Source organism: Ptiloglossa arizonensis, chromosome 4 (assembly GCF_051014685.1).
Source record: "Ptiloglossa arizonensis isolate GNS036 chromosome 4, iyPtiAriz1_principal, whole genome shotgun sequence".
Classification (NCBI taxonomy): Eukaryota; Metazoa; Arthropoda; class Insecta; order Hymenoptera; family Colletidae; genus Ptiloglossa; species Ptiloglossa arizonensis.
In genome coordinates this window covers 14,889,410-14,916,312 of record NC_135051.1, presented here as the reverse complement: position 1 = coordinate 14,916,312, position 26,903 = coordinate 14,889,410, and the positions used below count along the sequence as shown (strand labels likewise).

General features: G+C 36.7%; 1 protein-coding gene across 3 annotated transcripts in view; it reads right to left on the bottom strand.

Moving 5' to 3' along the window:
• Window positions 1-26,903, bottom strand: part of Nrx-1 (neurexin 1) — a 674,791-nt gene that overhangs the window by 615,928 nt on the left and 31,960 nt on the right. For all 3 annotated transcript variants that reach the window (XM_076310652.1, XM_076310653.1, XM_076310654.1), the window contains exon 2: window positions 10,830-10,877. In XM_076310652.1, coding sequence (XP_076166767.1) covers window positions 10,830-10,877 — 48 coding nt within the window. The remainder of the gene's footprint in view (window positions 1-10,829; window positions 10,878-26,903) is intronic.

Sequence of the window (26,903 nt, the reverse complement as noted above, 5' to 3'; positions counted from 1 at the left end):
TATTATCGTTTCACAAGAATGTCATTGGTGTGCTGTGTTAACCTGAATGCTTTAAATAATCAGAGATTTGTCATAAATCGTAAATCAAATGGAAAAATGTCATATGAAATATTTATTCTTGGAAGCAGTGTATATTCAATGACTACAGAAAAGGGAGACAAATATTTGGAAACTAAATAATATTATTGATAATAATTGTGTACGTTTCCGTATTTTTAAATGTATATTTTGTATTACTTTATTTAATATTTTTATACAGTTCGTCTTGTTAACCCAGCACAAATAGAATTTTAAACTGGTTGGTTGCTAATTATATACGTAAAGAGTAATTTGTACAAATTCTGTGGTGTTCGTACATATTAGGGGACTAGCCTCTTAACAATACGGCCCTGTTCTAGTCACGTGGTTTTGTTTGGCTCTACTAAATCGACTCATGGAACATAATACATCACGAAAACGCAATTTATTGGCGAAAAGATGAATGTCTCTTTTATCGTAAACATCGTTTAAAGGCATTCTTTATAGCTCCTTACAATAGGTGGAATGTATTGTTCTTATCAACAATACGTGTACAAAATTTCGAACAGTATCTTCCGTGAAAATGTATAAACAATCGATACGATACAAAGGACGGTAGCAATTTTAACTGAAATAATGTTAAATACGTTAAAAATTTAAAAGAATTTAAACAGTATTACGATAACTTATAAATTCAGAATAAAAATGATTGTAACATCTGTTTTGATCATTTAAAGTGTAATAATTGAAAAATTATTACATCAATTTGAAAAAAATACGAACGTCCAAATTTTGTAAATAGAACGAACGAATTATATTTTTTGACTGAAATTGATTGAGTGCTATTCACGAAGAAATAAATTTTACAGCAATATGGATTGAATTCATGTTTCATTATTTATCACGAGTGAATGTATGGTCCCATTAAAAAGAGATTAAAAACCTACACGTATCAAATGCGAAGTAAAAATAGAACAGGATCCTTTGACACAGATTCTAATCTGCTACGTTGAAGTTTCAGGCCACTCACGAGCTCGTAATTTATACATTAACTAAAAGTGCTTCTGAAAAAGAGGGACTATGGTTGGTCACGTAATTGAAAGTATAGTTTAACGTATCAATTGGACCATTATTATGTAAATTTAAAACCTACGTTACTTATTTAACCTGTGTTGCGTTTTCAATTATTCATCATTTTTACAAAAACTTTCCTAGCTGATGTACATACATAATTCACATTTCACATATAAAAACAGCATCAAAATTGTATTAGAAAAAATGAGTCTGCGGGATAAACAACTTTTCACACTTGAATACCGTAAACAACTTACACAAACCAGTAATTATTCAAGGAAATTTTTTGTCACATTATCATCTCGTTTCTTTGATAATTCCTCGAATTACTTTATTCAAAATACAGAATGCTCTCTATTAAAAAATGAATATTCTCTTATCTGCGCATTATCTTATTCAAACTGCAATATGTCTGTAATAATGGAGATTCTATTCCACTAATATATAGAATTCATATAGATTCTACTCTATAGATTTATAATTAATGTACACAGTTGACACTATCAAGATACATTTTTACGAAACAAGAGTACCAGCCACTCTTCTTCCTCTATCATTCGTTTCGACTTTCAGATTCAGTTTGTGCACTAGTTTCTTCTGCAAGTGTTCGACAATGTCGAATAATTCCTCCTGTAGCCATAACTTTGGTTTTCTTCCGTTTCGTTCCTTTTCTCCGTAATCGTTAATACTGCACTGATCGAAGCGTCATTGTGTGCACCGCTGCAATAAAGATATCCAACGGTCGTCGGATACAAAAGGCAGTCACAGGAGTCTTCATCCACTTTGTATAAACGGCCGATATTACGTGATAGGTCGATGGATTAAACCTACGTTCCCCTTTAAAATGCTGCGTGTCGTTAATCGATCCGACGGAAATTACATGTCCACTTTGGAACACGATGCCATTTTAAAATCCGTCTGCTTGCTGCCTGGAAATTCAATTCCAAAGTCGTTCTGCCGCATCCGTTAACCAACATGGCCGATACTCACGGTGATGCGACACCGCGGTGACTGTTAATACGTTAAAAAATTTGAACGTGTCTCGAGAAAATGGTGCAAAGAGAATTGAATAAATTTCAGAGACTCGAGATTGCAAACTCTTCTCAATGCAAACGTGAAAAGAGGAAAACAAAGACAAATTTCAATTATAATAAATGACAAATTGGATCACAGGTATCGGTAATCTTCGAATGTATCAACACCGAATATTCGTGAAGCGTTCTACGATATTTTAACGATATCAGATTTGTAGGACAGTCGAATATAAAGGTTACGTGTTCTGATTTTTGTTGCTGCCAAAATTAAACTGCTGCTGCCCAAAGTTAAAGGTGTGAAATTAATCTCCAAAGCTTCACCTCGCTGATGACAATATGGAAATTATTGTAGATACAAGGAAGTATTTTGAACGTATTAGTATGGAAAAGAAGAAATGTATAACGGTGTTTGAATATTAAAGTACTGTATTTAAGACACAGTTACCCAGTTACTTTGCCCGGCTGAGAGAAAATTTATGCTGTTTAATATTGTTCACTCAAAGAAGAAGGAATTGCTTCCCATAAATGAGTACAATCTATTCGTACCGTTCATTTCTGTCGCTGTTAATTGCTACTCTTACATCGTGTTTTAAGGCGATTATGTACAAAAGTCTCGTCGGACCTTAATGCAACGCAGTCCTGCATTCTTCCAAACTCAGATAAAATAATGATGCATTTCTGTTGATCGCAACAAGCATATCTGAATAAAATATTTCATATATCTAGATATTGGATTATTTTTATCGTGAAAAAACTACTCTTTTCACTACTGATACAATTAGATAGTGTCTTGAATTCTAGAGAGCAAAATTAAAAAATCGTTGGTTTGTACCTTCGAAATACTTATTGAGTATGTCTTATAGATGTTAAATTATTTATAAGAAAAGATGGGCACACTTTTACAATCCCGAATTTATATGTATCGAGGTAAACGAAACGAATAGATACATTGTGCCCTTTTATTTATATATTCACACACTGTTTCAATTTCAGTTCGTTGTATCAATACAGTACTATGGTAATACGAATGATATATGTAGTAAGCAAACATAGTAAAAGACGAGTAAATACTATAATAAATATTTATACTCAAAAGTAAACCGTAGTATTTATCAGAATATTTACCAGTCACTAAACTCGAAGAGTCATGATTTAAATCAAACTCTGTGTTGTATCGTAAATTCTCGGTATGCGAACGTATTTGAAAACACTTAAAATATCATAAATTTCCTTCCAATATTTTATTACGTTTTCTTTAATATTCTCACCCGCATTCCTCTTTTCCTGATCTCTCTGTAAATGTACCTTACACTGTTCCACAATATTTTTCCTCAGTTTTTATCTTTTCATAAACATCCAATTCTGTATTGACCATTCCCAAATTTATTTCTATTGGTTTTAATTTCTTCGCCAATTAGAAGCTACAAGTGTTTAGCTTGTAAATAAACGTACAAAATCTATGAGATAATTTCCAGAAGGCTTCCTTGACAATTTCTCGTCAACCATCACAGACTTCCAGATCTCGTTCATTTATTCGACATTCACTTTCGTTATAACTTTTACAAATTTCACGTTGTATTTCGTTAGGGCTTAACAAACCGTGTTATTGTACATTGCGTGCAATCTCGTATCTCCTTATTCATCAGCCACAGAAAATTAATTTGGCGCGTGACACGTGTCAATTACGTTGAGAAAGAAACATCTGATCCAGTTGAGCTCGATCTGACCAAGATACATTTGGTCGAATGAAACCAGATTTGACACGAAACGCCCTGTTCACGGGAGAATTAACACACGTTAAAGTTATAAGCTACTTTATTATCGGTAGAAACGAAGCATTCTAAAGTCGACTACGTGGTTTTAATCTGCTATAACGTAATAATACGTCGAGCTTCTTTAAATTCGTTCGATAAAAATAATAAAGAAAAACTCAGCATTCTCGTTGGATTGGTTTGTTTTTCTTTTTTTTTTTTTCTTTAAATTGTCACATTGGACAAAAAACGTGGAAAATAACGAAAGTGATTTCTTTATTAACTGGAGGGAACTTCCAAAGAGAATTACCTTGGAAAAACTTTGATCGTTATTGGAACTGTTCCTCTCCTAAGTGAATTAGTGTAATTGTAGATTTCCGAAAGTAAAGGAAACGAGAAACAGTATACGTTGCAGATGTTTCGATTTCTCTGAACGACGCAAGATCTCGATACGCGTATCGGAGCACCCTTGAGATTCTAGGGTAAGAGTTGAAGAAGCCTCGAATTGTCAAGATTCTTTTCTCAGTTTCGCTAACTGTTCTCGACATCATCAAGGAGATTATATCGTCAGGCACGTTAAAGCAGTATCAAACATCGAGTGGCTCAATCTTTGTAGATAACCGATTTCAGATAGGATTTACCGATATCGTAGAAACTCGTTCCGTTAATCTGTGCATTCAGCTATCTTTTCATTTGTTATTTATCCAAAGTACAAATTTACGTAGGAAACAAACCCGTTCGAGTAACAATTGATCCGAATTGAAATTTTCTACCACATTTCAATGAATTTCTAGGGTGTGTATCAGTACCAGTAATCAGAGGACTATAAATACGAACGATTTTTTGATCGAGTAATATTTGAAGTTGTAAATTTTCACGAGTTGCTTGAGAAATATTTTTTTTTACAGATATCTGCGCATTTAATTTCAAAATTAATAGGTTTGTAGGTAAAAATTTTAAGGTCCTTGTATTAAAGAAACATTCGTCTTGCTGAAAGGAGAAAAAACAAAACATAAAAAAAATAATTTAGATGAAAGTATTCGATTATCCCCAGTAAAATAAAAAAATTCACGCGGAAGCATCGATGCAATATTATTTACTTTTAGACTCCATTGTTGAAAATTCTTCCCACTTGGATCATTCTGTATCTATAAATAAAAGAAAATACGTCTATTTCTATCGGTATTCGGTTTAAATAAAATTAATTCTTCCATTTTGTTTCTTTCGCGTGTATACGATGGCGTTTCCTACCTGTGATGTAGAAGAAAATAATTTTCTGTTCGGTCATGTCAGTTTGTTTGATCGAATACGTTTCCTCAGAAATCGTACCGTTTCTACCGATGAAAAATATGTCACGCAAACATAGATACGCGAATATCAATACTTTTTCATCGAGTTGTAGCACACTAAATTTCTAGACTACAAGGAGTACACGAAATGAACTCTTTGAACAAGAAAAACTTTACAACGTTGTTCAAATGATTATTGAACCTTCTGACGCTCTAATTTCGAGACAAATCTATTTCAATTATCTCTTAAATATTTCCAAACCCTATAACATTCTACCTAAAATTCATTCCACTCCATTTTCCGAACCCTTTAAAAGACAAACATCCTCGCACATTTTTTATTCTATAATCCTTCGCTATGTAACTCACATTTCTTTCTCCTTCGTGAATTTAAATTCTCCTCTCTTTTTTCCCACTTTCAAAGATAATCGCAAATTAGTGCTCGACAGTAAAGTTCCCTCACGACTACAAGTACCGTTTATACGTTTAAAATTTACCTTCGGGATTGATTTAACAACAAAATATCCTCCTGTCGCAAAATAACAGTAAGTACACCATGAAAAACAAATGTCACGTAACGTAGGAATAAAATATTTGAATAATTTAACGCACAGCCAGGCTTTTACACAAGAAAAATGTAAAAGGGTATTCAGCTCGGCGAGAAGTCGCCCAACGAGTAGTCGTTGCGTATAGTCCGCGAAGAATTTAGAATCTTGGCACTGAAAGGGTTAAAAGCGTACTTAACCCGGAGGACATAACGTTGTAAAACGTGTCGTGAAAACCATCGACGTATGAAACTGTAACCTGGTTCGCGGACGGAGGTATCGCTCGATGCGCCTGAACTTGTTTACAATGCATCAGTTTTATGATCGGGGTTGCATTACCGCCGCGGACCATTTCCCCTAATGAACGTTGCGCACTTTTATCATACACCATTTGTCAAATCACACTGTTGCCCCGCGGCTTCGGCTCTCGGAAGCCTCCCGCCCAGGCAATTTGTTTTCATTTCTACTAACGATTCGCTCGTTTCCCTCCCCGCGGCCCACTTTCCATGCAGCCCGATGTGTACGAATCCTACGAAAGAGTACCTGGCCGCACTCCTTTCTACACGATCGATCTTGCTAACGTTGCGTCTTCCTGCGGAGGGCATTTAGCTCGAACATTTCGCCGAGGATTTATGATACGAACCGCCCTCGGTTTCTCACACTTTTTTACCGACACTGATAGGTAACTTATTTCGATCGCTAAGTGTTCGAGGAAAGTTTCGGGCTTAAGTTACGAAAGTGTAATACAACACTGCACGAAGTAAAAATAACGTAGACGTGATACTTTTCGACACGAGATTTTGGTACAATAGGTACTGTTTCAATTAACAAAAGTGTGTTTTAAGTATGCAATGAATAATACTTGGTTTAATTCTTTCTCGATCATTAATTTAATTTTTGAAGGTTTAATTCATAATTCTTTGAGGTTTAAGTTACGAAAGTGTAATACAACACTGTACGAAGTAAAAATAACGTAGACGTGATACTTTTCGACACGAGATTTTGGTACAATAGGTACTGTTTCAATTAACAAATGTGTGTTTCGAGTATGCAATGAATAATACTTGGTTTAATTCTTTCTCGATCGATAATTTAATTTTTGAAGGTTTAATTCATAATAGGTGCACAATAGGTACTGTTTCAATTAACAAAAGTGTGTTTTGAGTATGCAATGAATAACTTGGTTTAATTCTTTCTCGATCAATAATTTAATTTTTGAAGGTTTAATTTATAATAGATACACGATAGGTACTGTTTCAATAAACAAAAGTGTGTTTCGAGTATGCAATGAATAATACTTGGTTTAATTCTTTCTCGATCGATAATTTAATTTTTGAAGATTTAATTCTTAAGTGTCATAAAATAACATAGACGTAATATTTTTCGACACGTCACTTTAATACAATAGGTGTTCTATAGGGTATTTTAATTAACAAAAGTGTGTTTTAAGTATGCAATGAATAATACTTGGTTTAATTCTTTCTCGATCAATAATTTAATTTTCGAAGGTTTAATTCTTAATTCTTCAAGGTTTAAGTTACGAATGTGTCATACAACATTGTGCGAGAGGAAGTAAAAATAATGTAGACATACTACTTTTCGACACGTCACTTTAGTACGTAGGTACTGTATTGATTAACAAAAATGTGTTTCAAGTATGCAACCAATAAGAAAAGGTAATCTATTTTAATCGAAGTAATTGTGGATCAATTATCTTACATAAAAGAAAGGAAAAGTTTATTTAATTCTTTTATGAAAAATATAATCCTCTTACACATAATTCTTTTTCAATAATTCTCTATTCGATACATTTTAAATAAATTTTTACAAATAATGTATATATGTATATCAGAAGAACCAAAAATCTACAGAGGGTAGCCATTTATTATTCATGAACCGATTTAATACTCTAGTAGTACAGAATCTACAAGGTGTTATTGGACAAGTAGTACCATATGGTAGTCGGTGATTCTACGTGCGAAAATAAGTCGAAAGAATAATATTTTTCCATTTGAAGTTTCGTTTGCGAGAAAAGTGAATTTGAAAATGGTAACACGACCATTTTCGTTTATACTTTCGTATTCGCTGTCCTCCATAATATTTACATTGTGTCTTCGACTGTACGTCTGCCGACTAGTCTTATTGTCAATCGGTTTGTATCGGTTGTATTGTAACAGTGTCTCGCTACAGTGATCGTGAATTGATACAGTGAAAACGTTCGGTGCTTGTAACATGAGTGCGTCAGTATCAGGCAAGTACTATATTACTCGATAATAATAAAAAATTATCTACAAATTTTCAAACTGAGCGGCTAAGTATTACCTAATAATAACAAATGACTATTTACACACTTCAAACTAGATTTCCTCGTAAAGGAAGCTCCAAACGAAAAAATTCCTTTTTTTCAATTTTCACACGTAGAATCACTGTCTACCATTAATGCTATTCATTCTGTATCATTCTGTATATGCATATATGGAAATGTATATAAATAGTAGTAGCAAACAAAATATGTAAAAAAATATAAGAATAAAAGAAATTTGAACGAAAGAATGCAGTCGAATTAAATATTACTCTCAGTGTAAATTGTATTTTTTAACGATACAAATAACAATAATCGTACTCGTGAGTAATGCAATACGTGTACCTCTTGGTAAAATCCTGTGAAATGTGTTTTAAATCGAGTCGTTGGAAAATAAGTAAACAAGGAAAGGTCGAGAACATTACGTTTTGGCTGGCATGCTATCAACCTGAAAACGTTGACATGTTGTCAACCTTTGGGTATTTCTACGAGTTTGCCAAAGAATTCTTGAGAAACACAGAAGAAAACTTGGCTAGGGAAGTCGAGTTCAATATTCCCGGGGATTCCAAAATGTCGGGATTTTGTTCTGCTAGCTGAAGGAGTGCTAGCTCAAATAATTCCAGCAGCTGGCAGCAGTTTGGTGTCAGACGGGAAATAGACGGTAGAACGTGTAATATTATTGCTCCGAAGCAAATCACGACGCCATGCTAGGCGACGAAACGACGTATCGTTATTCCACTCCTAATGCACCTAGCATACGATGCATCTGACGCAATGCAGTCGTATGTACCGTATGTATGTACATACCTACATACGTACGTGCAGCACATTGTTTTCAGATTTCCTCCTTCCGGACTATTTTCGAGTTTACTTCGTCTTATCCGCTTCGAAGTTTACTGCGCACTCAGTTTCTTTTTCTGCCTCCGATTTTCTCCTAACGTTTACTGTTTGCGTTTGTCTTCCGATATTATTTCCGTTCAACCGTTCACACCAGTTGCATACCTTTTTCCAACGTAGAAACCAATTCATTTGAAGCCCTTTGAAACACCTACATGCACATGAACGTGTGCAGTAATTACTATTTTCGTCACAGAATCAAATCCGTAACGTTGGGCTTCCGTTTCATTCTCGAAATCTGAATTTTTGCGAAAACAAACTCCAAGAAAATGATTACACAAGAGTTAATTAATCGTTTGAAGGTATCACACAATATATTAACTTCATATTTTCAATTAAAACTAAATTTTATTGTGTACTTCCTTCGATGGATGTTTATTTATTTCCAAAGTGTATAGAGTAGTAGAATAAATAATTGCACTGGTAATTGGTCCTTCAACTAGAGCTGATGTATGTGTTATATATTTCGTTCACTAGCACACGATAAGGAAAAAAATCTTAATAAACGCTTGTCTCAGAAATAATGGTTACTTTAATATTCCATTTTTTTGTTACTAACTTTGTACGTTTGTACATACTGGATTAGGTACTATCTAAAAACTTGAAAATGAATCATTTCAATGACCAATACACAATCTAGAAAAAGAAGTGTAATTACAGAGTGATTTTATTTTCATTCTTTGTAAATAGAATTATTTAAGCACGAGAAAAACTAACAAGAAGAAATGATCAGAAATTGTTTATACAAAAATTACCTACACGTAAAATTAATTTATGTCGGTTACAATTTCCTCTTAAACACTCTTCATTTTCCATAGTTATTGCCCTTCTTAGAAATTTCTAACCGGTTCCTGTGCGATTCATATTACAAGAGTTCTCTGTCCATCTCCAAGACAAGAATATATTTCCACACAAATGAACCATCGAAAGTGACAACACGATGAAATATTCTGCTTTTGATTCATATCGCAACGATCGAAAATAGAAATCTTAAAATACTCACAATCTGACAACTGTACTAACGCTAAAACTATCAACGGTGAACGTATTCCTACTTCTACGAAACTTTACGAATACAATTAATTTTCTATTTCCATAATCGTCACCGAACATTCCAGCCAAAAGCGCTGTCAATAATTGAATAACTTCAACAAGTAATTCAAAACGTTTCAAACGACCCCTTGGGTAGTTTCGGTGTTAAATGTTCACCTGAGTGTCCATCCGGTGAAAGCGAAATTGAAAATCTAAACACACGCGTTGTTCCTACTTCTGTTTTACATAACAATATTCGATTCACGTACCGAAATCCCAATTTCGCTCTGTAATGGTCCGTTTCGCTGTCACACTGCCATCAGTTTCCTCCATGCCGCATATCTCGCTCATTTGCACCCCTATAATCATTTATTGGACAGTCCCATGGACAGTCGAGACCAAGTTCGGTAATAGGCTCGTAAGACGAAATACAGGACGATCGTGTGCACATTCCCCACATTGTGTGGCCCATGTTACGTTCACTCTAGTACGCCCCGAATTGCTATTCGCAAACAACGCGCGGTTTCTGCATACATGCATCGAATGTGCGTTTAATTACGATCGTCTGTGTACATGCGACCGAACGAAGTCGGCTAGAAGCTTCGCGCTCGGCCGTGTCGTCCCGTTATCGAGACTCTATTAATTGGATTCGTGTAATTTGATTACATAAGAAAGACGCCTGAATACCCGCAAATTCATCCTGGGAAGCTTCTCTCCTAGCCCTTAGCGTCGACGGACAACGAAGAAGGGTGGAAAGAGTAACGTAGGCGGATGAGTATTGTGCCGTGGTCTGTGATGTGAACTAATTTCTCGACTGGCTTCGACGTGACTATGTTTCATTGGTTTTTCAAGAATTGATATCGACTATAGACTATTCGAAGACTCACCCTTGGCGATTTGCGCTTAACGTTCTCGACGCACGGAAATCCACCACACTGAAACAATAACAACAAGAAGACATTAATATCTCGAATATGCGTGAGAATTGAAGGTACAGAAGCTTCGAGCAAATACAGGGTTAGGAGAATTACAATTGAGTCGAATTAATTGTGCATTGCTATATAGGATCTCATTGTTGCAACGGTATTCTTTGCAATGATATAAATAACGAAGATTGATACTTTTGACAAAACTTATTATCGTGATCTTTAATTAACATTCGATGTATACGAAATTACTCTAAAGGTGACCTTCGATAGGCTGAAATATCAATAGAAGTAAATACTTTTGTATTGTTCTCGCAATCAAAATATCTATATTAAGAATTTCTCATTTTAGTGAAGAATTGGAGAAAAGAAAGGATTATAAATTTTTCAATTATTCTATTGCTGATGGATTGTGTTCGATATATTTTCAATTAAAAGTATCCAAACCTTTCATTAATCTGAACCAATTTCCAACTATTTAAAATATAGTTAAAAAGTAATTTTTAGAATAAATATATAATAATACATTCTAATGTTATATACATTTTGGTACACAGGAAACCTGCGGTACAGTTGCAGGTATCTTATATAAATGTTACAACAATATTTTAGAGCATGGTGTAGCACTTATCCCGCAACGATATACGACCCCATGAAAAAAGATTTTCCGACGATCTCTCACGCTTCGCATCTCGAGTCAAAAAGAGGGATATCTTCAAAGAGCTTACAATGCGATTTTGGCGAATCCTTTTTCACCCCAACCATTTTCGTTCCTCCGCGTTATCGTCGTATACGTGCTCGCCATGTCATATTTTGTGGTGCACGCGATAAGATAAGTTCTACTCCTTTCGGTCTGAATCATCGCATCGTAAAACTGTTGTTACGCCGTGGCGTGTCCGACGACTACATTAATTAATAATTACCTACTCGCTTTCATAGATACGAAACTGCAGTTACAAACTGCCTTCGAGTCACGAGTTATTTGAGAGCAATATATTTATGTTTCTTGAAAATTTGTTTCTTCATTACGTATGTAATCGTACAGTATTAGTATTATTATTGACAAAAATGGTAGGAGTATCGAAAAATCGTGTATCTGTTTTCGTGAAACATTAATTAGCCTTCAGTGTTCATCGTTAGTCTTTTTAATCAATTTTCAGAACGAACAACAACCAATTTTTCGACAGTTGTGCAATTTTTATTAACGTGAATGTTTCTTCGAATTGTGTGAAATAAATTTATGAGAGCATTAATATGGATTCGTTTATGATATACATATGAACTCTTCTTTATTTTTTTACAATTCTAGATTTCTTTACACTTTCATTTTGGTATTCGGATTGCATTCGTGTGAAGTCAGAGAAGTTGCAAATTCTAATTAGGACGTCGAAGTTCTTTCCACTCCCAGTAACCTATCCTTGAAACGAGCTAAGGGATTGCTTTTCAGTAATATTACACTTTTCCTACTTTGCAACATTCACTTGTCCCCTGGATAAAGTTTTCTCTTCGGTGTCATACCAAAGAGAACCTAATTGGCGCCAAAATTTCCACTCCTTTCTTTACGAACAATTTCTTCTTCCCTTATCCTCAAACTATACCTCGCCTATTATAATAACGATAATTTTCTATTAGTTCAAATATACATATAAATGCGTGATTCTTCTCGAATTTGTTACTGCCTTAAATTAGCATAGAACGTGCAGGAGTGAAAGAAAAATTGAATCTCGAATCGCGAAAGTAGGACACGGATTTTTTTTCAAACAAATCTCGCCGAAGCAAATAGTTTTGCATCCACGTATACGTTTATGGGGTTGTGGAACGATGGGAAGAGACAGCTAATGGGAACAGAGACAACAGATCAGGGCAAGTTGAGTCCGTATTCGAAATGCGACCGGTGGCGGTTAATTAGAGCAAAAAATACCGGACGCGGCTGAAAAGGGAAAGGACGACGTTGAAACAGCGAACAGGGGGCGAGTACAACGATAAACAAAAGGGAATTTGCGGGAGTGTAAGTGAGAATCGTGTAAACACCGACACATCCGTTCTCCAGAGTAGATAAGGTCGTTGGTCCAGATCGAAAAAAGCTTCCCGGAAAGTTGTTTCCGCCTAGCTCTGTTATTACTTTCGCAACGTATCCGTGTTTATTGCATTTAATTGTATGACTCGAAAGAATGCCGTTGTTGACTTTTAATTGCGTTCCTTTTTATTTCGTTGATACGATCTCCGCTGAAATATTTTCCTACCACCTTGTTTTCGAATATTAGATCGAACACCGTTGTATTGAAATTTTCACAATTTAACAGAATTAAGGGACGATACGTTTGCGTTATTGCAATAGAAATCGAACCGAAAGGTAAATACGAAGGAAATAGTTCGTAGTTCGTCAAGGTGGTTAAAATTCGAACCTCTTTCAATTTTTATTAACAGTTAATGTCTATAGTTTCTATATAATTGCACTAGATACGTTTAATGTCTGTTCCATAGGTTCGTTAAGCATTTGATTTTTTGTATAGAAATCTTTCTCGAACACTATCAATCGTGCTAATTGAATATACATAGCTCCGATTTAAATCGTTTCTTTCGAATATTTTGTTGCCTTGATACAGCACGTGTAGAAACAAAAGAAGAATCGAAACTTGAATTTCAAGATCAAAATACGAATTTTACTTACAACTATTCTTACTAATTAGTTCAACGACAGCCTAGGTTGAAATTCCCTCCATAGTGAATAGTATGTCATTGAAAATGATTCTTTTAAAATTCAATTTGGAGAAGAAATACACACGTAAATATCGCAACAATAAAGTACTTCGTACGATAATATTTTTTTCCGAATATAGAGATTGTATTCATTCGGAATGAACAACATTGTAAATATTGGCTAACTCGCGTAGCAATAAAATCGTTCAAGCATATGATTCTCTAATTGTTTTTAATTCTGCGCACAGATTGCTGCAAAAACTACGATAGAACCTCGATAATTGCAGAAGAACGAGGCTGAAACGTTATTTCGATTTTCGTAAGTATCGAAATTCGTGCAATTATCGAGGTGATCAATCTAAGAGAAGAAAGTGTCACTTGAGCGATATATTCTCACTATGTATGGTCGCCACTGTCAGTTACTTCCCTCTTCCACTTCACTCGTTTCTAAGTGATCATTACTTCTAGGTACTTGTTAACACAATGTAACAAAAAACCGAGTTCTCGTGCAATTATCGAGGTTGCACCTTCGTAATTTCATAAGAATCTAAAAGCAGAAATAAATTCTATACAGAAGCTTCAAGATTAAAAAGGAGTTACCTTACGACGTTAACGATTTATTTATTAGTTTAATTTAGCGATTTGAAAGCTTCTTTATTATTTTAAACGGAACTGTATCTTCTTTCGCGTGCTAAATTCAGCTTAAAATGATCAAACATTGACGATCGTTTCGAATCTCTTTATTATGCGGCTACGTTCTAAACATTAATAATAAGAATCAATATTATTATGCATGGTTCAGCTTGAATAAAATGACGCAAATAACGTGGATAGAGTCACAGATAAATTTGTATCTAGATACCTAGGTTCCTAACGATCGCGTTAATTACATATATCGTTATATAAGTTTAAAGAGTTTCTATAAATGCAGCGATTTATCCGTATGAAAAATAAAACTATACGGTCCTTTTCGAACCGTGGAATCCTCTGTAAAAAATTAATCTTTCAACTGAATATTTAAATGCACAGAATTTGGTGATATTTAAATACAGAGAATTTTTGAAATATTTAAACGCACGGAATTTTGAATATATTTAAATGCAGAGAATTTTAGAAATATTTAAATCTAGGTATATGGAATTTAGGAATCTTCTGATAAGGTATTTATTTACCATGTATACGAAAAAGTTTGAAAAAATGGTCGATCCGATTAGAGTTCAGACGAGGTTCACAAGGGGTTGGAATTTTGCATTCACAGTATGTTTTTATTTCCTATACAAAACGAGTGTAAAAGCTATTAACCAGGATATGTGTTAACTTTTATCGAAGAATCGTACGCGTTTGTATTGTCCAACGAAACCACCTACGCTTTATGAATCACGATTACGACTGTAGTCGCTAGCACACTCGTTCAGACTTGTCCTGGAATTTGTACGTACAATCTAACACAGTTATTGAAACACTCGACAATACGACCTCTTAAAAGACTCGCTTGACACGAGGATGTCCCTGTTTTCGCGACAATAAAAATCGCTCGTAAATATCCAATTGCATGTAGCTAATATTTGCTGGCGGATCAACCCCATTTTAATCCACATTGTGCTAGATACTATACTTGGATAGCTTAGAAATATCATTGAAATTTTCAAATTATTTCCCGATTCTAAATTTGTAAGCTCAACATTTTTTTAAATATTCCAATACTCCCACTATGTACATCTATCGTTGAATACAATTTAACAGATATCAATTTTTAGAAAATTAACGGAGAGGCGGTAAGAAAAAATTCCGAATATTTTCTCGCTCTTTTATGAAGTTACGAAAACATCGATATTGCCATCCATGAAGTTTTAAATTACGAGCAAGAAACGAAAAACAAGTAATGGTTGTTTATTCGTAAATATAGATGTAAACAAATTTTGCACCATAAACTTTACCTTCGAGTTGCTAATGGCCCACTCAAGCGGTTGATGTAACCATAAATAGCGGAAATAAAAAAAAAAAAAAAATGTTGCTCCTCCTTTCACTCTTCATTTTAGGTTGGGCTACTATCAATTTTATCGATTCACCTAGCTCGTCGGTATCTCCATAAATATCCGAGATAGTATCGACATATTGCACTCGTTCGTGTAATAAAATATTTACATAATTTATATTAACTGGAAATTGTGATTAAATTGCGTGAATTTGCATCGTGAACTAAACATTGAATCCAAAGATCCAGCGGTGAGACTTGGATTGGACCGAGAAGAAGAAGTTAGAATTATTGTTACACCGAATTATAAATCTAGATATAATGAATGTACCGTAACGTAACACTCGAACCTAAACAAACATTAATTCCAGTAAAAGTTCTCAGAACGATCGGAAATTAAAGTCAGGTATACGCGATGCAATGAAAATTAAAACTAGAGCATAATTAGTTCTCTGAATTGCCATCGAAGCAAAAAAAAAAAACAAAAAAAGAAACGCGGTCAGATTGCTCCTTTTATTTTCAAAATTATCGGAGCATTGGGTACCAAGTAAGCGGAACTCCCCTTCGTTCGAAATGAACTCCATCGGGGGGGGAAATTAAATACACATGAACAATAATTATTATTGCACGAAATAGCAAACCGGTTAATATTGTCTTAAGTGAAGGGAAATTAATGCGGTAAACTTTTACCGCGTGGCGATATTTCGTGCGGCCCGAATTGGAAAAGTTAAATTGTAATTAACGACAGTTAGAGAGTTTAACGTTACCGCGTAAACGCGGACCGTTAATATTCATTTTTGTCGATTAGGATCCGGACTTTCGGTGAATTTCTACGCACGAGATTTATCAGTCCTGCTTTAATCCAACGTTTGACTCCGGTCATGGAAGTCTGCCAAAACTTCGAGTCGCGGAATTTCGACGTGCTGAATTTTCGAATCAAAGAGAAAGAGAGAGAGATGAGTGAAGGGGGTGTGGGGGAGAAAAAAAAATTTGGGGCAGCTGCTATAAGAGGATTTTCAAAATCCGGCCCCATAAAGGGGGAATTGGAGTCAGACATTTTTACGATGCGGCTAAATCGCCCCGAATAAAGATGGTAGTTTTTGATAACTCCGTGACGGGACGCGACACTATTACTTTAAATAATCCATTCGCGGGCCAAGTTCGAAAATTTCCTACCGGCCGCGGATTACATTTTTAGAATCCTGTTACCACGGTACCTGGTCTTGGGCCGCCATCATTCATGCGACACTTTCTTCGCCGCTTTGAACAGCGAACCTTTTCATCGCGAATATGATTTTACGCCGCGAGGATGTGCCATAGAACTTTTGATAAGCTTATCACTATACAGGTTTACAGCGGCTATTGTAACGCTCGTCTTTGTAACGTGCGAGCACGGCTCGGCTTTTATGTTGTTCGCGCTACAAAGTGTAACTATTTTTGTAATGGGTGTATAATCAAGAGAAAGAGCTACGGGAAATGTAGGTGCTTCGATCATCGTACGTCGTTGTTCGAGAGCACGGACACTGATACCAATGAGAAAGAGGTACGTCAGGTTTCGCACGATCGAGCGAAATTGGGACGAGACTGACGCGCGTAATTAGAATGCAATTTTCTGCGACACGACTTTTTCATTAATTTGGCACGCTTCGAGACGGCTACCTTTGTAACTTTTACCGTTTCGTTTCCGAATAATTTTATAATTACGATACGTTTCGTAACATGCCGTGTGTTTTTTCATCTATTCTGTACCTGGTCTCTCAGATATTGTTATAGTGTTTAACAACGTGTCTTGATCCAGTTGCGATATAATTACTTGTAAAAATTCATCAGAGCCTTGCAAAACTCTAACTAAACATCGATGATTCACATTTATAGTATTCTGTGCATATAATTTGTTTTAGAATAAATCTTAGTTGAAAGAGATTAGAAACGTAAGAATTTGGTTTTCAGGTATTCCATCTATTTTATAGTGTACAAATTTAACTTTTTCATTATAATTTTATTCGTTCATAAATGTGTGCTTATATTTATCTTCCAGCAACTTGGAAAAGAGTATCTTTAAACTTCCATTCATGTCTCCTGGTTATTCTAAGCTGAATGTTAGAAAAATCGTTGAAGGTTTGACAACAGATGTCCAAGTATCCATGATTAATTAATAAAATAACCTAAGAAACATGTCATTAAATTATGATTTTCATGATTCTTCTCTTCATATCGTAATTCGACATTAACTCCTTTAGTACCAACTGGTTAATCTATCAATCCACACATTATATTTGAAAGCTGCCTAATATTTACTTCAACTCTTAGAAAGTATCAGTGCAAGAATAAAGAAACCGATAAATTAGAATTTTTATTGAAAATTGTGAACTGAATTTGGAAGTTTCAGAAAATACCAACACTGGTTTGACTGCCAATAAAAGGGTTAAGTTGTGACCAAATGGTCCACACTCCATATTGCATGCTCCTGTAGAAATGTAGTCCATGCAGTTGTATCTAAAGCTTTGATTGGTATTACACACCTAATTGGGTCACTTCATTTTATAGTGTTGACGAATACGCTATTGAGACAGTGCAGCTGGGTTGCCAAACAGCTGAAACGTGAATCCCTCTAGGGTCACAAGTACCACACAATTGATACGTTAATACCTCCGAGAGGTGTACCAGATTAGGTTGTATACAATCAACCGTAGTAGCACACCAAAAGACTACAAAATATAAGACACTATTTAATCAAACCAAAGCGATAGCCAGAATAAAGGTAACGCATATTTTTTTATCAAATTTCGCACAATTGTGACGATAAGATTCAGATATTTCTTTTAACATTGAATATCGTCGCATGAAATTTATGGTGCATGTTAAGTTCACTCAGATATTATTCAATTTTATATTTTTCTATTCTTTGTGCTAGATTATTATAAAGAATCGTATCAAGGACAGTTTTGTATTTAACAGAAAAGAGAAATCTTAGTAAATACATACGATAAAGTAAGGAGCAATAAAAACTTACAAATATAATGAATTTTTCATTTCTATATTCGTATATTAATTTTACGTCAACTTGGATTTTTTAAAATGACAATTACATCTTTTTATAAAATAGATTAAATAGACAAAGAAGGTCTTGTAACTCTTGGAAATTGTTTTAGCAGAACTTACGTAACATTTCTAAAAATGACTGAAAATAAACGGTCGAAAATATACAATAATCATTTGCTAGAAATGATTGATGAAGAATTGTTAATATTTCCAAGAACTTTAAGTTTAATTACATCTCTACAAAAAACATAACGAAAACATATACCGATTGGAAAATCTGAACGTTGAGACACATTATAATCAGTACACTTTAGTTTCTGTGAAAGTATCTTTAATATTATTGAAATCAAATTAATGATACTCTTTCTCCTTTTATTTTTCCGCGTACCAATAATAAACAATAATTTATTTTTGTATTATTGCGAATAAATGCAACATCGAATAAACGTTTCGTTCACAGTAAACAACGTTTATCATGGAAACTTGTTTGCTCGAGATTACCAAATTATTGACAACACTTTGTTACAATCACCTACACCGCAACAGCATCCCAGTCATCATTCATCCGTAAACCTAAATTTAACTAGTTGCAACGCTATTAATTTGTCGAAGGAATGACAGATTTATACCTCAACAGTGACGAATGATCCACGGGAGAATGGCTACCGTAAATAGACAATAGAAGGTGCACAATCGTACATTTTGACATAATGGGATCTCTGATGAAGTTATATACAAATCTGACGAAAAGTCGAAAGACTCGTTCAAAGTTTGTACTTAAAAATCCTGAACCATCGTGTCTGTAAGAAACCAGGTTACAAAAGCTTGGAATATTCGAGATCCACGAACGAGGAATCTCTAATGTTTCTTGATAATTATTGTCTGGGAAGAACGAACGAAACGTCTCTATAAACAAACTTTCCTCGAAGATGTCTGGATCACTCGCTAGAAATCGCTGTTAAAGTCACACGTATTCGCGTTTCAGATGGCGCCATTTCGCGAAACGGGGCAACCACGATACTTCCAACTACAGCTGAACCGCGTATTTGGAATTGCAGGAGATTCGTGGTTTATAAGGGTGTTTAATATTTGTGGTTTATGGGCAGCTCGTCGTCGAATATAACGCTTGGATTTGCGTCGCTTCGAAATGCCCTACGCTCTTGTGGGTGGGAGGGGGAGGGGTCACCATTATTAAGTTTACGTTTCGTTGGTGCACGAGGGAACCATTTCGCGCGATAAAGATTTTTCACAAACGCTACGTTTCCTGTGAACATTTAATCGAATATTCGCGAGAACTCGGAAATATTTCCCGAGTTTAACAAGAAACGCTTCTCATCGGTGCAACTTTCTTTGCGGAAACTTTCGTCCTCTAATAAAAGATCTCCCCGCGAAGTGACCGACGTCGATTTTTACGAAACTTCGCAGTTTCGTACAACCGCCGAAAATAAGGGAAAGATATTTTTTTCCTGGCACCGGTAACACAAGTTTAAAGGGGGGTTAGGACACCACCTTTTGAAGTTTCGTCCCCCGGATGCTGGCTTTGCAACTATCGGATATAAAAGAAACTCGTTCGAGGAAGTTCTTTATGGTTTTCGGTCGAAAATAAAATGGCGTACACACAGGAATGAAAAAGTTAATAAGAAAGTCGAAGAATCGTTTCACTCCGATCTTCGTTCTCGATATCGAGGCAAGTTCCATCGCGAATGTTCACCGCTGTTCGTTCGATCGCATCGTTTCGTTAATTACTGTTTTTTTTTACATCGGTGAGCGTATCTCGCGAAAGTGTTTCGCGCGTGGTTACATGAATCGTGTAGCTGTTTCTTAAACCCTACGGGAGGGAGATGTTCTTCTCGGTAAGGGGCGTCGCGTTCTTCCAGAATCATGAATATCTCGAAGACCGCATCGTGTTCCTAGAAATTTATGGCCCGTGCGGGTGCTTAATATTTATAGTTTGTTGTCGGTGCGCCGCGAGTACGCGGGAAAATTCTATGGATTGAGAAATAGACAGGCCGTAAACTATTCGGAGAACCTGAGGTCGTTGCTAATTAAATTTCTCGAACTCACGAAATTCCCTTATGATGGAACGAAACATTTTTCGGAACTTCGTGTCGGGTTGGTTCAAGTCCGGGGAACTTTTTGCAATTTGCATTCGAATCTTTCCGCGGGGTTTGCTCGAATTGAAAAACATCGTCCGAACGAGCACGCTGAGCCCCGATGAGAGAGTATTTTTACGACTCGCCTCGAAATTCCTGGCTTCGTGGAATCGTTTACAAGCAACGTGCAAACAAGAGATCGAAGGGGTGGTATGGGCGGGCAGGTGACTCGATAAACGGAATCGCGCGGAAAGGTATAAAGGACAAGGGTTGAAAAGGAAGAAATAGCATCCCGGGTGCTCCTGGTGGCGATAGTAGACGAAGACGTATCGATTATCTCGCTCGACTTTGCGCAAACGAGACCGCAGCGGCGCGAAAGTACGATCGAAGATAAAGCCACGTTTCCCCTACCATCTATTCGCGACTGGCCGAGACGAGCTGGAGAAGGACGAAAACGGTGTGTAGTAGGGAGGATCGGGTGGAAGGGGTTGGGGGAGGGTCGGTTGGTTAAAATCCTCCCAACGGAGCGTCTTCCTATCCTTCGAGAATAAAACTCAGGGGACGACTTAATCATCGATGGGCAAGGCTTCCTTCTCGGATTCAACGAACGAATAAAGAACTGGCGCACCGCCTAACGATCGTGAATCTTTCGTAAAAGAAAAAAGGACGGAAACCAGGCTAACGGGAGACCCACCGAGTATCGCCTAAAGAATTTTCTGTGGGTTGCACGGAGACAAATCAGCCGTTTCATCGCAGGAAATTCGAATAAACCTCAATTTCCGCTGGATACTGGTGTATTGTTATCCAACGGCGTCCGTCTCGTTTCCAATTAGATTCGTGAAAATATCGGCTAAAGTTGACGCGATTTGTTCCCCGTAATATCAACGACGTCTCTCTCTCTCTCTCGGAAACTTTGGTTGCACGGTTTGGGAATTAACTAGAAGTGGATAAGTTTGGCTGCAGTGTCGATATTGCAATTATCGGTCAATGGTTTCTTGTGTTTTACGATTACGTTTGAGAAACATTGTTACAGAGTGGAGAATTTTGTTTACGTTTAAGGTTTGATTTACGGGTACCGTGGATGTTGTATGTTGTACATTTTTGAGAATTTTTATGGCTGCTTCCTAAGAAGTAATTTTGTTATAATTGGACACGTTTATTGTGGTATATTATTCCAAGGATTGGTTTCGAAGAATTTGGAACTCGTTAAAAGGTTCACTAGATCGATTTGTGGCTCTTTGAGTATTGTACAATACATAATTCTTTTTACAATAGTTTTGAACGTTAAAATTGTACGGGTTTGAAACTAATTTTCAACTTTGATGATTTTATTAATTCGTGTACGAATACCTATGGATGCCTATCGATTACGTTAAGTTTGGTATCTATTTGATTACAAATGAATTTTAAACGTCAAACGTAATTAATAACTTCAAAGTGTTAAAATTCAACGAATTTTGCACAGCTTTGATGAATTTTTCAAATTCGAGCGAAAGAATACTTCTCCGGAAATAATACTTTTATAATTTTGAAAATTAATCGTGATACTTTTCCATTTGTATTATATATCACTTTCAATTTTATAATAATTTTCCAAACGAATCATTTTTCCCATTATTTCATCATCGACCCAACTACCGGTCTTAATTGAAATAAAAAATTCGTACAAATTACAGTATTGATTTTCAAAAGCGACACTTCGCACAAATATATTACCTGAAAAATAATGGAAAACATTGAAAAAGATATCTTGAATCTATTCGAATAATTCACAATTCTAATAACAGACTAGCTACAATACAGAACATACGTATCCGTATTTTGATTTTAATTTTAAACAGAATACTTTTATCGCTTACATCTTCGTTTATTGCTAAATGATCGATATTTTTGACCAAATTTGTTACATCTACAATCTAACAAACTCTCTCTATACGTCATGTTGTTTATTCAATGATCGTTTCTCCAACTCTGTACATAGTGTAATTGATTGCTCGATAAGTTTTGTCGTTCGATAAGAAACGAAGCTATTAGGTTCGTCCTTCCTTTTTTTTTTTAAAGATGTTTACAGGTATATTTACAGTTGTTCAAAGTTGACGTGTCATAGTATTTCTCTTATAATGGAAAAAACGACAAAACTTGTTGAACAACCTAGTATTACTATTTGTATCACACTAAATAAGTATCTTCGAAGTTGGTACTAGTGTTTGATGAACACGTGTAAAGTTTCACGTAGATCTGTCGACTCGTTCCTACATTTACAATTATTCAAAGTCGAAGTGTCACAATATATTTTCACAATCGTTAAAACTTATCGAACAACCCAGCAAATTCTAATCTAACTAAGATCCCGAAGAAATTCGAACTTTACATTACCCAAATACCGCTGGTAAGTGTCAAACGCATCCAGATGCATCCATAATTTATTCTTTAGCTATTCAATGCACCGACGGTGTTTGGGAATTCTTAAACAAATCGTCGAATATTAACGAGCGTGTCATTAGATCAGTCCCCGTCTCATTTAGCGTAAGATCGTAGCGGATAAATATTTGACGCTTGCAAATTGAACTCGGGATCGGTAACGGGCCGAGTTCGTTCCAACTGTAATTAAGCCCCATTGGATGAAATTCACGGTTCCAGGTGGTGACGTGCCGCGCGCATAGAGTAAATACTTGACGCGACGTAAGCTTCCTCTCGACCCGCTGGCCGCCTTCAAAATAACAAGGAATCTCAGACACGCGCTACGTCTTCAAAATTAAAGCCGACTATATACGATACTGCGACGCACTCGCGCCGGATATTCCGGAATTTACAGCTCTAATACCGTGCGGGTGGTGGCGGCGGCGGTGGTGGTGGTGGTGGTGGTGGTGGTGGTGGTGGTGTTGCCTCCCCCTTTATACATATCCCCCCGTAGCCGGGGGAATGTCGATATCAGCATCGCTCCTCATTTTTCCTCCCCCGTCGCGTTTCTCACGTCGAATTACTCGATCGAGCAACGTTCGGGTAGGAAGAGAGCTTCGGGGCACCGAATTTATCGAATTTCTCCAGGGACCCCGGCCAGCAAAGCCGGCTTCGCCGCTCGAGATTCTCGACGGACGTTGTAACACCGTCGCGGCACGAGGTCCGAGGGTCGAAGGGGAACAGGAAGACGCCGGAAAGCTTAACGTATAAGTGAAACACATAAAAGTGCAACGAGGAGGGCCGAGGTCCCCGAGAAAACGGGGATGAAATATATAAGGCCGAGGAAATCAATGGGTTTATAAATAATCGCAGCGTTGCTGGTGTCGAGATCTTTTCTCCGATGCCTCCCACTCTCTCTCACTCCTCCCTTCTTCGTCCCCCACCCGCAACCTCGTCCTCTCGTCCTACCTCATTTCAGCCAGAACCCCGTCCATTTTGTCCGCGAAGCTGCGGTATTAAATTCCTATTATGTCGGTGCTGAGTGGAAGGCAGCTTGCCGCGGGCAACGAGAAGGTGGGAAAGAGACTCGAGTTAAGGGTGTAAGAAACGAAAGGCCCGAAGCCAGGGGTATAAGGTATCGTTTGAAAGGAAACTCGATGGCAGTCGAGGCCAGACTTCCACTTCTCGACGTTTTCTTCGACCCCCTTCATACATACTGCTGCGACTCGGCGCCTCGTAGTTTTGCTTCCGCCTTTTCTTTTCTGTTCGAAAAGAATGCCGACTTCAGGCGGATAGCACCGTCGCTCGACCTCCTAGAAGTCGCCTCGAAATCTGACCAGATACCGTAGCCTTTCGTACTTCGCGGGATAACCTCTTTTTATTCTGTAGCAGCTGCCCGTACCGATTTCACGAAGCATCTGCCGTGCAAACCGACCAACACTGTTTAGAACTCCCGCCCCAACCTAACCTACTGGGTCGCCCGGAAATCTCGCGACCAGTTTCTTTTTTTTAGGAATAATTCAACGGAAACGCATTTCAATTTCGATATACATTTCAATTTCGATATACATTTCAATTTCGATGTACATTTCAATTTTGGTATACATTTCAATTTTGGTACACAGTTTCTGGCCTACTGATCGGTGAGTAATGTCGAGGTTGGAGATCGCCTCTCGAAGATCAAATTAATTACATCGAGATCGTTGGAAGTGGAATGAAGTAACTGTATTGATCCTAAGGGTGTATTTATTGTATTTACACTCCGGTTACACTCGAACGGTTGAAATGGACGATTTCACGAAGCATCTGGCGTGCAAATCGACCAACACTGTTTAGAACTTCCGCCCCAACCTAACCTACTGGGTCGCCCGGAAATCTCGCGACGATTTTCTTTTTTTTAGGAATAATTCAAAGGAAACGCATTTCAATTTAGATATACATTTCAATTTTGGTATACTGTTTCTGGCCTACTGATCGGTGAGTAATATCGAGATTGGAGTGTTTCGTCGACCACCCCTCTCGAAGATCAAATTAATTACATCGAGATCGTTGGAAGTGAATCGATGTAAATGTATCGGTCGTAAGGGTATATGTAGTCACACTCGAACGATTGAAACAGACTTCTGGATTCTATACAAGTGTATTACAAAATGAATGTTGTGTGTCGACTGAACGAATGTCACAGAATACTTAATCGTGGAATGCTTGTCGTAGAATGAACGAATGTACACTAACCGAAAATTCAATACGGAATGTCGCTTTTCACGTATTGAGATACTCTCTATTTCATACGTTCAGTATGTATTCTGTTGTAAACCACATATATTTCGCAAGAACGAAAGCTTTTGCACCAAATGAACGAACAAATATCTCTAAGCGCGGCAAAATTTTACAAAACAATACTACATCTTTTAATCACACTTTTAAAATTCCGAAAGATTAGATCCTTGGCTAATTGCCTCCAAGTTTTGAAAATTGTACGATCACTCCTAATTATTTCTTCCTAGTGACAATCGAATGACCTCGTAGTCGCGTTGAGACTCAAATAATATATAATACATCGAGAAAGATGAGAAGAGTGGTTAAAAATGAGAATTGCGAGCTACCGTCCAAGAATAACAATATTCTGGATTTCGCAACTTGAAGTCTTCGGCGAAGTTCCTCGAACAGATCCTGGAAAATCTCGTTCCCTGCAGACGCGATGTCACTGCGACGATAACGGTGATGCGCGACTGAGGATGCTTCGAAGCGTTCTTATTCGATAAAAACTGCACAGACTCGGGATAGTTGGACGGTCATAAATATTCGAAAACCAACTCAGGCCAGCGTGAAAGCTTGCCCGAGTCGCGTCACCCTACGTTTTTCAACTCTTCATCCCTTGGTTCACACTTTGTGCCCGCTTCTTAAGACCTGCCAGGACTCCCGGAACAGCCTTCGGACTTCGACGTGAGTTTGGCCGGAGTAGATACTTTCAGCTCCGTAAACACCGTTGAATTATTCATAGATTTTTGGAAGATAATTTCATAAAAGAACACACGCCGTGTTGTCAACTAAAAATTCTCCCTGAACGATGAAAGTGTGTGCAAAGCACGTTGACCTCTCGCGAAGAGCCTCCGACGAAGTGTTCGGTGACGTTAACGTGGATGCACAGGGCTTTCGTGTCTGAGTTAACTCTTCAGGGCATAGCGGGATATTTTTCGAGCAACCATGAAAAATTGAAATAACTTCGCAGGGTTGCACGGTGAGACTGTTAATGTTCCATCTCGTAATTAAATATCTGATTAATCTATTCTTTGGGTTTAGTTATTTTGTATCGTTTCACGTGTTTAGCAACTGTGTCTCAATGAGTATTGGAGTGAATTATCTGGCTTAATTACCTTCGAAACGTTTTACACAAACACTTAATGGTTGAGTTAAGAGAAAAGATTGTATGTGTAAAAAAACATATCAATGAAAAAGATCACAATTTTTTGTGCAAGATATCGTTTTCCAGAAAATCAACTTGAGACTTGTGCGAGTTGTACTAAAATTAGGTTTAGCATATGTCGTCATTATGTAGAAGTAATAATTGGTATAATCGGAAATATCGTTTTCTTGTAACTGTCTTTCTACACTTTACGTATAAACATAATAGGAAACGAAACCCCATACAACAAACATTTTTTTCTATATTTTCGATTTATTTTTCCACGTGTAATCTACTTCCTTAGTTAAACTACTCACCGCAGGATACTATATAAAACGATAATTAAAGTTTCTAATATCTTGTTTTTCTAGGTGTGAAGGACATTTTAAAAGAATGTGAAACACTAGGTAGAAAATGAT